General features: G+C 38.2%; 2 protein-coding genes across 4 annotated transcripts in view; both read right to left on the reverse strand.

Annotated features, from left to right (window-relative positions):
- cyfip1 (cytoplasmic FMR1 interacting protein 1) overlaps positions 1-1,981 on the reverse strand; it is a 62,403-nt gene extending 60,422 nt beyond the window's left edge. Inside the window, exon 1 of one of the 2 annotated variants that reach the window (XM_079840713.1) lies at positions 1,714-1,981. The gene's annotated coding sequence lies outside the window, so the exon portion shown is untranslated. The remainder of the gene's footprint in view (positions 1-1,713) is intronic. The other variant, XM_079840714.1, reaches the window with a different exon arrangement.
- Positions 1,982-2,066: 85 nt separating this feature from the next.
- Positions 2,067-17,001, reverse strand: tubgcp5 (tubulin gamma complex component 5). Of its 2 annotated transcripts, XM_079841147.1 has the most exons (24): positions 16,737-17,001; positions 16,345-16,498; positions 15,874-15,927; positions 15,664-15,772; positions 15,492-15,588; positions 15,338-15,417; positions 14,696-14,831; positions 14,501-14,618; positions 14,264-14,353; positions 12,785-12,878; positions 11,985-12,246; positions 11,702-11,904; positions 11,462-11,577; positions 10,320-10,588; positions 9,010-9,208; positions 7,239-7,427; positions 6,964-7,146; positions 6,766-6,850; positions 6,493-6,613; positions 5,817-5,968; positions 5,565-5,690; positions 3,884-3,972; positions 3,621-3,721; positions 2,067-3,540 (listed from the first exon to the last, which is right to left on the reverse strand). In XM_079841147.1, the coding sequence occupies exons 2-24, from the start codon at positions 16,476-16,478 to the stop codon at positions 3,494-3,496; spliced, it is 3,054 nt and encodes a 1,017-aa protein (XP_079697273.1). In that variant the 5' UTR covers positions 16,479-16,498; positions 16,737-17,001; the 3' UTR covers positions 2,067-3,493. The 2 variants fall into 2 exon arrangements, with proteins under 2 accessions (XP_079697273.1, XP_079697274.1); XM_079841148.1 differs by lacking the exons at positions 14,264-14,353; positions 14,501-14,618; positions 14,696-14,831; ... (4 more) ...; positions 16,345-16,498; positions 16,737-17,001 and adding an exon at positions 13,660-14,094.
- Between the last annotated feature and the right edge of the window lie 401 nt (positions 17,002-17,402).

The following is a 17,402-nucleotide window of genomic DNA, read 5'->3' on the forward strand; positions in this document are numbered from 1 at the left end:
CAAGACGCGCTGAAAAACGTCACGAAAAACGATGGCGATAAGTGCACGCAATATTCGTCCCGGTGTGTACAGGCCTTTTAGAGTCTGACGCAAGCTAGAAGAAATTGTTGAATAAAGTCATTATTTTTGTTTGGGGTTTTTTTTAGCACAAAATGTTTTCTCGTCGCTTCATAAATTTGAGGTTCAACCACTGTAGTCACATGGACTAATTTAACAATGTATTTCCTACCTTTCTAAGTGTTAAATAAATTGCTGTCTATGGAGGGGTTTGAGAGCTCTCGGCTTTCATCAAAAATATCTTAATTTGTGTTCTGACAGATTTTTTGTGGCTTAATTTGCTCTAAATAATCTGCTGAATCATAAAACCCACTCAGGCTGCCAAAGTGGAACAAAATAACTTCCTAAAGCATTATTATCAGCATCTCAAAAGGGTGTGGGCTGATGAACAGCGTGCCTGAACTTTCAACAGTCCCGCTGACCTCCAGCCAATAAAAGACATTTCCTTTTCTTTTCTGTCTTCAAATCTTGGATTAAAGATTAGGCGAGGGGGACTGACACCACAGAATCGGTTTACATACATAGCCTAAGCCTAGTTCTAGACTAAAGGGATTTTCAAAGAGATCCACCCCTGACAGAGCGGTTTAATCCATGTCTAGTCTTAATCTGCATCCAGGAAACAAACTGACAAGGTTTAAGGAGACAAACTAAAAGTTTACAGTGCTGTGATTCAACTGAAGTTGACTACTCTGATTGAAGGTTGCTTAACAGGCATGAAAACCAATTCAATTTCTCCTTAACTTTGTTTCTGTAAACCATAATCTTAGAATATCAAGTAGACATTCATAAATATATTAAACACTGAGGTTTTTTTTATTATTAAGGGACGATATTTGTCGCCTAGAATTTATTATCAGGGACATGTCTTCTTTACTTTTCACTATCAACAACAACTTTATATTATTTTCACATTTAACAAGTCTTAAAAACATATCTACAAGATAAACGTGTCAAACCAATATTTTAAATATCACCAAATTCTGGTTAACTTCAGATTCTGATGCTTACAGACCATGCTCGAATGAACTATTAAGCATTCATACAAATGATAGATAGATAGATAGATAGATAGATAGATAGATAGATAGATAGATAGATAGATAGATAGATAGATAGATAGATAGATAGATAGAGGGGTGTATCTGACAGGCAAGCATGGACAAATATCTAATATCTGAAAGACAAGCATACAAAAAAAACTCAAAATAACTACATTACTTGCTGTGCCATAATAACTACACACAGAAACACTAGTTTCAGTAAAGTTGTACAGAAAGCTGTTCACCCAAACTACGCGACAAACTATAATGCACTTATTATAAACTACGAAGAGTTATCTTGCGTTTGCAGTACAGGCAACTTCGTTTATTAGTTATTCTAGTTAGTCGCGTCGACTGTACGTGCTGTTCGCGTTTTCAAACGCGCAGTCGAGTGAACAGGCCCACTTCATCCACGACGTGAAACTTCAAACAACTCAAAGGAATTCAACCCGACAATACCTTTCCATTCTGCCTTGCACATACTGAAACATAAACATATATTTGAACAAAACGACGCGAACGCCGACTATGTTGACTGACTAATTAACTACAGAGAAAGCGTTTGAAAAAAGACAACACCCAGAATGAAAGTAAGGCAAAGCTCCGCTCTACCCACCCTTACGTGAGATTTCCAGGACCAACTATCCGCTTCGACTATTCATTCATGCATTTCCCGTTGTGATTTCCAGTTCTGAGGTGGCTGACAGGATGAAGTTAACTTGTAAGACCGTTTTCGGTGGTTAATCCGCGGTGGTTTGGAGTGGTTGAGGGAGTTTGCGGAGGAATCCTGCTCGCGGTGAGTGTTGTCGCAGGCGCAGCTCGGGCTGGAAGTTCCTGTTGCGCTCTACAGGGACATTCAACAGGAAACTCCAGCGCCGCAGTACAGCACACTGCCAGCAGGGGGCGTTCAGGAATGTAAATATTCTAACTCTTTTATATGTACATTCATCCATATTCTATCATTTTTTTACTTTGCGTTTATTTTCTTATATTCCTGAATTTCATACATTTCTTTACCACATCCTATGTATTCTCCTGTATTGTGTATTTCAGTGCTATAAGCAATTGTATAATATCAAGCCAATGAAGTTTTTGTTGTTGTAACAGTAACATTACAGTTACACGAAATGTGAAATGCGTATACAGTTCAAAAGTTTGGGGTCAAAAAATGTTACTGAATAAAGTCACAATGCTGCATTAATTTGGTCAAAATATATAATGACATACTGATATTGTGAAATATTAATACAATTCAAAATAACTTTTGGTAACACTTTGTCCTTGTTTGCACGTTACATGTACCATAGTAATAACAGTAAATTATGCATAATTACATGCAACTAACCCTAAACCAAAACCTAATCCTACCCTAACTCTATAGTAAGTACATGTTGTTTATTATTATTAATCAGTACTTAAATATATAATTACACTGTAACAATAACACATTAAAATAAAGTGTAACCAAATTCTCATATTTTATAATGTATTTCTGTGATGTCAAAGCTATTTTTTTGCAGCCATTACTCCAGTCCTGTCCTTTAGAAAACATTTTAATAAGCTGATTTGTTGCTAAAAACATTTCATAGTATCAATGTTTAAAACAGTTGTGCTGCTTAATATCTTTGTGGATACATTTTCTGAGAAAGTTCCAAAGAAAAGAACAGTGTAACATTTTATACGTCTTTTCAATTTAACGGTCCTTTGCTGAATAAACATTATTTCCTTCAAAAACAAACCCAAAACTTTTGAATGGCAGTGTATATGAAAAAAAAAAAAAAGTATGATGCAACAATATACTGTATCTCAAAGTCAGGGCAATTATTTTAATATGCAATCCGTCCAGCACAATGAAAAACAGCTTTAAGCAACCACAAAACATACAAATATAGGCTTGAACTGCATACAAATGTAGTTTACAATTTCCATTGTTAGCTTATTATGTACAGTACTATTGTTCTATTCACTGCTGTGTGTAATATACATAATTAGATCACCTGTAAAATTAAATTGCTTTTGGCATGTGCACTTATCCACTGCATGTAGAGGACAATTAAGTTTTACATCTGACATATTGAGCCGCAACACTGGCCAACAACGCTGAAAAACAAACAGTCAGACTCTCCACAAAACATGACATTATGTATCTTGATGCAGCAAATGTGCTGTAGACAGAGTAGACAATTGAACACAAGTTTCACTGTTTACAGACACAAAGTGCTACTTCTGTACCAATGAAGTGCTATATTGTGATTTTGTCTGTCTCATGTGCTAATATGATGTCAGATATCCTGGTACAGACAAACAAAAACAGTACAGCAGCCGTCATGCAGCAGTACAATAAATAATCTGTCTTGTGTTCAATGCTCGGGTCGAACGAAACCATGTTCAATCTGCTAACACTGTTCAAATCCAGCCATTAGCGACAGCGCCAAGGACTCCACTGTAAAAGAAAGTGGAAGCATACATGGTGAGTAAAACTAAATATATCTGGGTCATAATTAGGAGCAGTGGAAGACTTACAATGAGGAAATGAGCCTCTGCACACGGCCTTGTTTAAAATGGTCACGAGAAACATGTGACAGTTTTTAAAATCGGACTCCATTTTGTCAATCGACTCGATTCTGAGGAAGAAAAGAAACATTTATAGAATGGTAAAAAATAGCTAAAGGGAAGTAAAACCTCATCCTCATCAAGATGAACTTGAAAGCTGCAAGATGAGGACATGTGGCTAGACGGAAAAGTCTGAAAAGATTCCATACATGATGTAAAAGTTTTGAACTTACTTCCAGGCCCCAAAACCAGCCTGCCATCTGTCTGAAAAGATGAGAACTAAGTTCAGCACTTTCATGATGGCCTCCTTGACAAAACTGACCTGCAAAGACACAGTAACCCGAATTGATGGTTTAGAAACAACACAAATATCTATAACAGTTGTAAGTAGTTTAAAACTAGTACAACCTCCATGGGGTAGACAGCTTACTGAATTAAAGGGATAGTTCACCCAAAAAATGAAAATTTCTACTCACCCTCAAGCCATCCTAGGTGTTTAAGACATTCTTCTTTCAGACGAATACAATGAGAGGTATATTCAAAAAATGTCCTGGCTAATCCAAGCATTATAATGGCAGTGAATGCCAGCACAAAATTTGAAGCCCAAGAAAGTGCATCCATCCATTATAAAAGTAATCCACACAGCTCTGTTAATAAGGGCCTTCTGAGGCGAATCGATGGGTTTGTGTAAGAAAAATATCCATATTTAGCACCTTATAAAGTAAAATATCTTGCTTCCGCCAGACTGCCTTCCGTATTCAATTTACGAAGAAAGTATAATGCCTCTCACAGTTCAAAACGCTTATGCTACGTCCGACGTCATACATTGTGCCGGTTACGTTGAATACGGAAAGGCGGTTTGTTCGCTTCATTTCACCACGGAATCGATTGTGGATTTGCAGACAAACTGAGATTAAAACACAATGCTGTGCCTTCTATATTGGATCCAACAGGAACGGTGCAACACACTTATGTGAGTAAAACATGTTTTTTATATGTGTTAGTATTGCATTGTTACAGATCGTTTGATATCTATTGATACATTCCTTAGCACGCTGTCACAGGCTGGAGAATCTATTATTTGAGGTGTTATTGGTTCATTCGTGATCAGACTCAGACTTAACATTATGGGCCAGGGCTCGCAAAGCCCAACGTCCTGGGGCTATGTATTTTTCAGACGGGCTACCAAAACGTATCACCGACCTGTCGACGGGCTATCTTTAATAGTGAAATAAGATTCCTTTCTTGTGCATGTGTGTGTGTGTACGGTTCGCGGTTATATTCACTGATCGGGCGGGCCAAGTAATAAAAAAAATAACATTCCAATCAATCGCGGGAGGATGAGAGATGAATCATTGTGTTTGTTTGATAAAGATATTTTGCGAGTTCTGTGAACGTTTCCCCAGACGCTTTCAAAACAATCCCCACATGTACTGAGGGGAGCTGAAGCTCATTAAATATGCAAATCTTATCCAATCCTAGCCGTGGGCATTTACTTCCAAGTCTTCAGTGCAGCACGCCCATCAAAACCGAGCGTGTCTTCAGAGAGCCCCAAAACCAAGGCAGAAAATAGCCTATTACTTATTCAATATGATGTTTTTGAATGTAAAAACCATGCGAACGCCATAAGTTGACCTCAGACAACAGTATTAAAAAAAGCCAGTTTATACCCCTTTAAATATGTATATATATATATATATATATATATATAATATAACTTATTACGATTGTAAGTCTTATACACCTAGGATGGCTTGAGGGTGAGTAAATTATGGGGTAATTTTTCATTTTTGTGTAAACTATCCCTTTAAAAAGAAAAACTGCAAATGGCATGCAAGAATGAGCCAAAATCTAAACCATTTACAATTTGTTTCCTGACATACACATTATTTGGCCCGTTTCATTTCAGCTTACTTTCTCTCTGAGCAGACATCGGTCATGAATGGTGGACAAGTATCTGTAGTGGATTTTAATGAGCTGGTCCAGGTCCTTTGCCTCCTGCACTTGGTGTTGAAATTCTAGACCTGTACTATGTAGGATCTGTGAATGAATGCATAATAAATGTCCAGATGATAAAAAAAAAAATCAAATCAAATTTATCAGAACAAAAATTGTCTAAACTCTACAGCAAATAAATTAAGTCTATTTTACATAAGTCAAACTTACCCTAGTCATAATGTAGTTGTGGAGGCTGTTGACAAAGTGCATGAGTTTAACCCTCAAGAGAAACATCCTGTGAATCTGCTGGTTTATGGGCTCTTTGGCTGTGCTTTCCTCAGATTGGCCTCCTTCTTGCCTCTTAGCGGCTACTGTCAAATCTGTAGGAAGACTCTAGTTTAAGATCCCATAACAGCAAGTGACCTGAAACATCTTGATCTGAGAGTATTGTGAATAAAGTTAGTTCTTATGTCACAGGGAAAAACGAACTGTGATCGCAGAACAAAAATAAGGTACAATGAAAAGTTAAAGGGATAGTTCACCCAAAAATGAAAATTCTATAATTTACTCACCCTCAAGTTGTTCCAAACCTGTATGAATTTCTTTCTTCTGCTAAACACAAAAGAAGATATTTTGAAGAATATGGGTAACCAAACAGTTGATTTGTTTCTCATACAATGGAAGTCAATGGGCTCCATCAACTGTTTGGTTACCCATATTCTTATAAATATCTTCTTTTGTGTTCAGTAGAAGAAAGAAATTCAAAGAGGTTTGGAACACCTTGAGGGTGAGTAAATGATGACAACATTTTCTTTTTTGGGTGAACTATCCCTTCAATGAGCTAAATATGGAATTACGTCACTCTCATTTTATTACAAACAGAAGTATAAGAAAAATAACTCACCACTAAATCGTAATGTGTCCAGACTATATTTGGCCCATTTGATCTGAAGCAGCAGTAGGAAGACCTGATTGTAGATTTTCTGACACTCTGAACTAATAACAATATCTACAGGCCATGGAACCTGGTGAGAGAAATTACACACACACAAATTAAATATAATAATTATCATAAAAACAGATAAATTATTTTAATTTATTATAAATGTGTTAATACAATCCTTGAAGCAAAAAAGCAAAATGAATAATTTTCAATGATGGAATTAGGGTTTGTAACCTTGTAACTCAGAGTAAGACCATCAAGGTTATTCACAGGCTGTTTTTTTCTTGCAGGATCAATAGTTTCAAGAAATATGGACAACCTAGAATCATGAGAAAGATGCGAGAGAAACATAAGTGAACCACAGGATATTGAGTGATGATAGGTAGGGTTGAATGGTAAACCACAGAATCGCTAAAGCTCCATGTGGAGTACCGGCTACTGTCCTCTGGGTGGCGCTGTCCAACAGCCTCTTGCAGCTGCACATTGAGAAACGCCAGCTGCTGCCAGCTCTCCTTCTCCAGAACTTTGTCAAAGATGGCTGTGTAGAAATCATACATAGTATCCCCAGCTTCCAACAGGAAGTAGTTTCTCATGGCCTGCAAGTACCCTAGAAGCCTAAGGTGAAAAAAAGAGAGGTTTAAGCATAAATGCTCTACAAAACTACATTGTGAACTTTGTGCAAAAAGGATTCTCCTGCAGGATCTTACCTGTAGTCTTTCTTCAGGGTTCTCATGAGGTTCCCACAGCATTCAATGTATCTCCTCTCAATATGTGGATACAGACAGGAACGGAGCGTGAGCTCAAACGTCTGACATGTCACAGACTCGGAGGAGCGGTCCAAAATCACACTGCCGCCAGAGAATTTCTCATGGAAGTCATTCTGCTCTAAATAAAGCCTGCAAGAGATAACACACATTACCTCAATGGAAAACAAGCTAATGAAATTGTGAATGACCAAACATAGTGTCTTTGTATTAGAGCTGCATGATTCTGGATAAATTGAGAATCACAATTCTTTTTGTGTTTAAAATTGAGATCACTTTTCTAAATAGACAACTAAAAAAAATAATGTAATTTACTAGAGGTTCTGGCAAAATGCTAATTGCTGCATTTTATTTAAAAAATATTAAATTTAAATGCATTTATTTTTTTAAAAATCAGTTTGAATCAATTATTTAATGACTCAAAGGGCCTTATCATACACCCGGCGCAATGTGACGCCAGGCGCAGTTATCCTTTTCACTTCCAGCGCCACCTTGTTTAAATAGCAAATACACTCGCACCCATCTGTTTGTCTGGTCTGAAATCGAGGTGTGTTGGCACATTGCTATTTTATTCCGCAAATCCGCCATGGTGAAAGCGCAAATGGCTTTTAAAGGGAGTGGGAGATGAGACACTGATTGGTTTATTGAACGTTACGCCCAAAACACAGCCATGACTCATTAAGAGACTAGGTACAACCCTTTTAGACCATGTGCCTGGTGCACCGACCGCTTTTTCCATCGTTAAAATAGCAAAAGTGGATTCGGACACCCCCTAAGTGCACCTGCGCCATGCGCTTCAGACCATGTGCTCAGATCGTTAAAATAGGCCCCAAAGACTTGTTTCATTACTGGACGAATCAGCGTTTTTGAACGAATCTCTTAAATGATTGATTCAATGACAAATACATTTGTTTAACAGCCAAAACCACCTACTGGTGTAACAATGGAATTGATACAATCTTTATTTGAGGCGTCAAATTACTTTCAAAATAGAGTAAATCACCTTTAGATCGCTACTGTAGTCATCAGTGTTTATATGCAAACTATAAACTTTTATTCCAGTACTTAGTGAATGTTTGTAACAGAAATAATGATATTGTGTGGGTTTTGGTTTGTGAAGCTGGTAACTGCTCTCTCTGGGTCAGTGGTAGCGCAGATTTGAATGCTCGCTGTGAATGTACTTGTCAAAGGTTTAACACACACAGGCGAACTATTCATTTAAAAATAAGATTGCGTGGGTGTTTGAATTTAGATCTTTCAGTTATATTAAGACCTCCTTGGTCACACTTTATATTAGTTGTCTTTAACTACTATGAACTTACATTAAAAAATTGTTAGGTACAATGCACTTTCTGTGTTCATTTTGTATTGCAAACACTTCTGCTATCAAGGTGGGATACGGGTAAGGTTAGGAACTGGTTTGATGGTATAGTAAAGTTTAGGGTGTAAAGGAAGGGTCTACAGTGTAATTATAAATGTCATTACAGAAATTAACTACAGCTGTGTAATTACATGCAGGTATGTTTTAAATATACTGCAAGTACGATGTAAAAATATCTATGTGCACAATAAGTATATTATTTCAAGTTATTAATTTAAATGTTATTATGTAGTATTTAAAGACACTTCATATTAAGTGGGACCACTTTGCTCTTTTGTCTGTGTCTTTTGTCTTCAGTGACGTCCAATCCTTTATTCTGTATTCTGCTGTTACCTTGCAAAATTAATGGCCAGCAGGGGGTCATGGATGTCGTCCAGCTCCAGATGACGTGCTACAATGGACTGCATCTTGATCAGGCTCTTCTTAGTGGCCTGTTGCTCGGTAACCATATTCGTAGGTGACTCTTCCCCATACCGAAGTCGTGTCTGCACTGACTCCAAGAAAAGCGTGTACAGACTCTTTCTTTCGGCATCTGCAGAGACACAAGTGTCAGAAATATTAAGACAATCTTGTTAATCATCAAACTTTCTACATGCTATAAAAAAAAAGTTAAACATAAACCAAAACACAAAAAAACATAAATTTTTAAAAAGAAAAAAACGATTTCTTCAAGGTTATTACCATTAACGAACATGGCACATCTATAGAAATGTGAGCATGCAACAAAACTTTAAATATTGAAATTATAAAACAATATAGATAACTAAACAAAATTACAGAGAATATTACTTTTGAATATCAGTATCTGAACCACCATGTGACATATTCATGTCATGGTTATAACTGACACTGCAATAATAAACTAGCATGCAGCAAAATAGTAGCTAATGAATAGCATGAAACATTCCAAATTAAATTAGCTTCTCATTTAATACAATTACACAGGTGATTGTGTTCCAACTTTTGATTTACAGAAATTAAGCATATAATATAAAACAACTACATTAAAAAAAGTTACATTCTGCAACTATTTTTCAATCACGAACTTGTGTGACTTTTCACTTGTATTCTCCACAGAATATCACAATAACATAAAGGTTTTTAAAATGATCTTTAACTCATAAATGTAATTTTCTCAGCATTTTTTACTGCAGATATATTTTAGAGTTTGATAATAATGTATATTCATTTTAGAAATGTCCATTACTTAAGATTATATGAAATTACATGATTTTACCAGGTCTGGAAATCTTAATTTCCTCATATTTCCAGGTTCTTAAATAAAAAAATGACAGTTGTTAAGGACACAAATGAAAATAAGTAATATAAATTGCAGATTCTTTTCATCTTGAGTTTTAGCTGTTTTAGCTTATTAAAAACTTGTTTTGTCTTACTTTAAACAGTTTTAAGCCATCTTACAGCCTCCTTGAAAGTGTGCCGAAGCCCCCTAGTAGGTCCCTGTCCCCTGATTATTGTTTTAAATAATTCAAACACCCTCAAACGTCTTGAATATATTTCTAAAAGTCTGTGACAAACACAAACCGGATGCAACCTCCTGCTGATGCTAGATCTACGTAGATGCAGTTCATAGATACCAAGATACTGCTAAACGAGATACAAAACTTATCCTCTCTGACACTGACCTCTGGAGGAGCCATCTGACTGCTCGGTCTCCTTGCAGTCCAGGTTTTTCAGCAGCTGCATGGATTTGCCAGCCATGATAATCTGCTTGAGTACAGGCTTGAGGAAGGACACCATGGTGTGCTGTCTGCTGCTGGACGCCTGCTCCCCGCCAGAGCTTCCACTGGCAGCGTCGCTGAGCCTCTCTTCGCTCTCCACCGTCTCAGATACGCTATACAGCGTGTAAGTGGCATACCAGAAGTCCCTGTGGTTTACTGGTACATCCTTGTTCCTAGTAAACATGTCCATATATGTTTTTAAAGCAGGCAGCTTTATAATAAGCAGAATCATGTGAAGTCATCCAGTGATTAGAGCAAAATAAACCCCAAAAAAGTGATCAACACCCTGTTACGACACTGACTGATTTTCCAATAATGACTGGCTGACTTTATGTCATTTCTTACATAGAGTACAGTAAGATTTTTTGAAAGAAGATCAAGGCTGCATTTATTTGGTCAAAAATACAGTAAAAGGCATGTGATCAGCTAAAGGCTAAAGACAAAAAAGAAAGAAAACCTGATCTGCCCACCAGCAATTATTATTATTTTAAAAATAAATTAATTAAATAAAGACATATTTTATTATTGTACTACTGTACTGTACAATTTATTTTTAATAACATAATAAATGATATTATAATACAATATATGTTATAATACATATTAATAGATGTTATTATTATTATTAATATTATCATTATGTTATTTTTTATTTTAACAGTAAAATTTAAATCATAACATTTTAATTTCGCCTTAATTGCGTTGCTTTCAAACTTTGAGCTTTTATTTTGGCGGAAAACCACAAGCTTCTCTTTGCTGACAACAACAGATTTATTAATGATTCTCATTACAAATTTAAGATGGTTGGTGCATGTTGCATTCCCAAAATGCAAATTATGTGTGACCCAAACACAGCACTTGCAGAGTAGCACGAAACTGAAAATGAACACATTACATCACAACTGTTGCAATTTGGTGATTGCACTAAGCCATTTCATTACTGTCACTTTTGATTAATTTAATGCGTCCTTGCTGAATAAAAGAATATCTTTCAAAAAAAACTTTTGAACGGTAGTGTACATATACACATTTAAGTTTTTTTGTACCTCTGAATTATGAACTCTTTGGCGGGGTCAAATAAGTGACCGTGAACGATCCATTCATCTACAATCTCAAGATATGGCCGGACGGTTTCTACCCAGAGAGAGAAAAGGAGCGCCACCTGATAGGAAGAGGGGGAGGAATCATTTTGTGATCTTGTGAAGAAAAAAAAGATGAGCGGCACACTGATAAATGGACAAATTCAAGCATCTACTCCTAGAAAAAAAAATAACAGGCAAACTTACAGACTGCTCAGAGGCCTCGCCCGCACTGTCATATTCTATGATGGCCTTGTAGAGAGTGTTGAGTAAGTGTGAGGCTCGCAATACATTGGACGTTCCGAGCGGCACTTCAGCCACCCCTGTGCAGAAAACCCTGTGCAGCATCGTGATCTGAGCCAGATGAGGACTTAACCGTTCCAGCACAGATGATAGAGTCACTGTCTCATCTATGAAGAATCACCATAGAATGAATACTATAATCATACAAAATGAACTGTGAATACATTTACAGACACAGAAAAACAACCTTTGGCAATGATGTCTTTTTCGATAGCATTGAGCTCTTCTTTAAAGCTGGTGAAGTATTTATACAGGGCCCACACGAATGCTTGGTAGGTCCGGAAGGGAGGCTCAGAGCTCTTCTTGGAGGATGAAGAGGATGAAGTAGAGTTAAGACCTGGAGGACAGGGCTCTGCACTGTGGCCGGTAACTTCATCAATAAACTTTTGCAGACGGGAAACGGCCTGCCCATAGGCTGCTATGTGCTCCAGTACAGAGTGAAGACAGTTCTGTACACAAATAGGAATACATAAAAGCGCTTTGAATCAATCCTATCATCAATCCTATGGTTCTATCTTAAACAATTACAGAAATAAGAGTTCTTTATTTTAAGTGTTAGAGTATATTTTACATTGTAATTAAATATTTAAGTACTGTGAAATATTAATTGACTACATGCACTTACTTTAGGATTAGGGGTTGGTTTAGGGTTGGCTACATGTAATTATGCATAATTTATTGTTATTACTGAAGCAACTACATGTAACGTGTAACAAGGACGTTGTAAAATAAATTTTCTTTTGCAATAATCAAAATAACACTAATTAAAATGATAAATTATATTTAAAGATTGTGATATAATCTATGTGGGGAGCCTCTAAAAAAACGAGATGGCACATCTAAAGAGGTTTTTCCCAATCAATAAATAAATGTAATGAAATAAAATCTGACTGGCACCTTCTCTACTTCACATGAGCATGGTAAACTTCCAACAAACCCCAAAAACCTAGGCCTGAGAGGGAATGGTGAAAAACAGTCTCCACTCACATTAGTTAAATGAGTGACCACCACATCATTCCTCACAGTCACCTTGCCATCATTGTGCTGGAAAATGAAAAGTTTTTTTACACCAGAGAAGAGCCTGAGGAGAGGAGGAAAAGAACGAAAATAATAATATTTCCTGTGTAAAAGAAACCTTGATATGAGCAATCAGTCATTCTTTGTGATGCAATCTCTTCTGGGTAAGAAAGCCTGTTTAAACTTGCATCCTAATCCCTATCCACATATGCAGTCTCCACAAACATATACACCGGCATAACATTATGACAGGTGAAGTGAATAACACTGATTATCTCTTCATTACGGCACCAGGCAGCAAGTGAAACATTTTTCCTCAAAGTTGATGTGTTAGAAGCAGGAAAAATGGCCAACCATAAGGATTTGAGCGAGTTTGACAAAGGCCAGATTGTAATGGCTAGACGACTGGGTCAGAGCATCTCCAATACTGCAGCTCTTGTGGGGTGTTCCCGGTCTGCAGTGGTCAGTATCGATCAAAAGTGGTACAAGGAGGGAACAGTGGTGAATCGGCGACAGGGGCATGGGTGGCCAAAGCTCATTGATGCACATGGGGTGTGAAGGCTGTGCCGTGTGGTACGATCAAACACAAACTACTGTGGCTCACTGCTGGTTCTGATAGAAAGGTGTCAGAATATACATATTTTTATATTCATATTAGTTGCATATGGGGCTGCATAGCCGTAGACCAGTCAGGGTGCCCATGCTGACCCCTGTCAACCGCCGAAAGCACCAAAAGTGGGCATGTGAGCATCAGAACTGGACCACGGAGCAATGGAAGAAGGTGGCCTTGTCTGATGAATCACGTTTTCTTCACATGGATGGCCGGGTGCGTGAGCGTCGCTTACCTGAACACATGGCACCAGGATGCACTATGGGAAGAAAGCAAGCCGCCGAAGGCAGTGTGATGCTTTGGACAATGTTCTGCTGGGAAACCTTGGGTCCTGCCATCCATGATGTTACTTTGACACGTACCAACTACCCAAGCATTGTTGCAGACCATGTACACCCTTTCATGGACACCCTTTCCCTGGTGGCTGTGGCCTCTTTCAGCAGAATAATCGGCCCTGCCACAAAGCAAAAATGGTTCAGGAATGGTTTGAGGAACACAACAACAAACTTGGCCTCCAAATTCCCCAGATCTCAATCCAATCGAGCATCTCTGGGATGCGCTGAACAAACAAGTCTGATCCATGGAGGCCCCACCTCGCAACTTACAGGACTTGAAGGAGCTGCTGCTAACCTCTTGGTGCTAGATACCACAGCACACCTTCAGTGGTCTAGTGGAGTCCATGCCTTGACGGGTCGGGCTGTTTTGGCAGCAAAAGGGGGACCAACACAATATTAGGAAGGTGGTCATAATATTATGCCTGATCAGTGTAACCAACTTTCCTTTGGTCTGTCCAGTTTGTTTAATGTTATCACGGCAATCTTACAGTATATATAGCATACCAAAGAGTTTCCCGAATCACTTGGGTCTCTGTAACAAAAGACTTCTCCTCAGGCAGGTAGAGAGGCCCAGTGTTATACAGGTGCTGGTCCCTGGAGAGAAAGAGAGTGACTGTAAAAATTGTATGCAAAATGACAGCATAAAAGCTTGAACAGCATTTGCTTCAAAACTCTTATTAAATCACGGAAGAAAGGGCTCATGATGCTGAAAGAAAGTAAGATAACACAACAATGTCTCACCAGACGTTGTAAAGGTTGGAGTGCAGGTGGAGGCTGTGTGGGAAGCGGGGAGAGTTGGGAACCCAATATGAAGTGACAATATGCTGCTCCAACCAAGCCCTGGAGTCCGGCTCACCCACTACAAAAACAAGACGGTAGGAACTTTAAGAACTATAGGCTACTGTGAGAAAATGCTCTACTAATACTGTCCATTACCAGTCCAGGTGACTTGGACGGTCTTATCATTCTGCTCGTGGTCCTCCAGTGGCGTTCTGTCTACCTGTATACCAGAATCCTCTCTGCTCAGGGGCTGCTGGCTATCATCTTCCTCACTCTCTTCCTCGGACCAGTCCTGCCAAAAGATCAAATGATCTGTAAACTGCTAACATACATAATCAGTATAGTATACAATCACACTGAGGGGTCAAGCCATCTGTCGCCTTGTCCCCAAGGCTGGTGGGAGCACTTCACCAGCTGTCCTGAAGAATTATTGTGAGAAATCAAGTTGGGGTTTGTCTGCACACATACCAATTTCAACAAACCAGTTCCCAGGCTGTTGTGATTGGTCCACCTTTAACAGCGCATGTTGTAAAAGAAACGCTGATTACCATATCTGAATTTCAGCTCCAAAGTTTTCCTCCTTCAGCACTTGTATATAATGATATAATGATATGAACAGTAACAGTGTCGTTTTAGTCCTCATCCTTTGCAATGCAAAGTGGATTTGCTTCATTAGCGTCTTTTTGACACGTCTTCAACACGACCCAAAACTCTTCCAGGCCTCCGGTACAACTACTGTGTTTGTGGGTGGTATAAGATACTAAGAACTGATCTAATAATCTAATAGAGTTCACTCACTGGAGTGTCTGGAAAAGGCCCAGTATCGATATCTTCTCCTTCCATAAGGTACTTTGCCCAATCAAACGTGTCTTCTTTCACTGTAGAAATAAACATATTGTTTAGTTGTGTTGTCCAACAGTATGAATGACACAAAAGCACATCAAAATCTAACCTGCTTCTTTCAATCTGGGTCTTTCGCAGAAGTTTGTGTTGGATGGAGAGTCAGACAGATGGAGTAATAAAGCCAGCATACTGTAGTGGGCATCAGTCTGAAAATAGTAATAGAGATATTCAGCATATGTAGTTTTCCAAGTACTCTCTGAATAACATCAGTGTTATCCCACCTTGGTTCCCTCAGTATTAGGAAGAGGAGAACTGAGAAATTCTTCAGTTAGCCGTATCCAGCTCTCTGCTTTACTTAAGTCAGAGTGAACCATGAGTTTCTCATGAATCCTGGGAGAAAAAGAAATCTCAATAATTAATTTTAATAATCAAAATATCAGCATAACAAAAAATAAAGTACACAAAATTGTTTAAAGCTTCAGACTTCCTACCCATTAATGGATCGCTGCACATTATGTCTGTTGACATCAAGGAAATGGTGAAACCTATCAAGAAGGGATAAAACATGATGAGGGCGTCTTATTGATTTTATGTCGGGGGGGAAATGGAAAACTATTTTGTTTTTATTCATTATTTAGTTTCATTTTCACAAATACATGCAAGCCATTACAGTAATAAATAATGGAAGGATAAATGCACTAAGTACTTACGTAAAAAAACTGAAAAAAGTAGGCACACCACAGCTCCAAAAATATGCAAAAAAATTCAGAGTATAAACTCACACACAGGTTATGTTTCCAGCATGCAGGCTCTTCGTCAGACTAGTCTACTATTAATTTCTTGCATATTTTTGGAGCTGTGGTGTGTCGACTTTTATAATCTCTTTTGTCGAGCACCCAACTTTTGAGCATATTTTTGCCTGTAATGTACATGCGTTGGTCCTGATTTTACCATCTACTCACTTGAAATTGGACCAAGTAAACTTCAGAGCCATTTGAAAGTTTTGATCGTCCTCATCCTGAATGGCAGTAAAATGTGAGATGAGTCTCCGGGTCTCCAGCTCCAGCTCCTTCTCAAACCTGCTCCAGTGAGCCATTCTGATGATTCAAGGATCAACTGAAACCCAAAATATAAACAAAAGACAAATGAGATAGATAGATAGATAGACAGACAGACAGACAGACAGACAGACAGACAGACAGACAGACAGACAGACAGACAGACAGACAGACAGACAGACAGACAGACAGACAGACAGATAGATAGATAGATAGATAGATAGATAGATAGATAGATAGATAGACAGATAGACAGATAGACAGACAGACAGACAGACAGTCAGACGAGCACAAACCTGCTTTTTGGTTGTGATGCTGACAGGGGCGAGCCGTTATCAACAGCTGCGGCTAGCAAAACAAGAACCCCATGACAATGGTTTTCGCTACAAGTCACAGGTAAAGCGAAATATGCCTTCTATCTCCCGAATATAATCCGATAGCGAAAGTCGATCTGAGGGCTGAGTTTAAATCAATTTATCTTATTATTATTTACATGTATTATGATTTCCCCTGTTGCCGCCTCCATGACTTTAGACGCTTCTTCTGTGGTGCAGTGTGAACAATAATAACGCTGAGGGAAACTTTACTGCCATCTATCGACCAGATAGAACACGAAGAGACACAACAAATCAACACTGCCGGAAAAAAACATCATAAGTCCAGAAATAAATCCATTCCGTATACAAAAGCTATTTCGTACACTTTATGCGTACCTGTTTATTGTTTTGTAAAAGTTCCGAGGAGACAGTGCGTCTCAATCAGCTCCCTACCTCATTAGTCTGGGCACTGATCCTGATAAGTAAAATTACAGTTTGTTAATAATTGATATGTTACAGATTGTGCATTTACTACAAATAGTTTGAACAAAAAAGATCTCAAAATGTATCTTCAGTTAGCGAGCTCACTGCAACTGTACCTTTCCAACCAACTGCTGGCCAAAACAATGGTTTTGGTATTTCTGT

The sequence above is a fragment of the Gobio gobio genome (genome assembly GCF_949357685.1).
Source record: "Gobio gobio genome assembly, chromosome: 17".
Classification (NCBI taxonomy): domain Eukaryota; kingdom Metazoa; phylum Chordata; class Actinopteri; order Cypriniformes; family Gobionidae; genus Gobio; species Gobio gobio.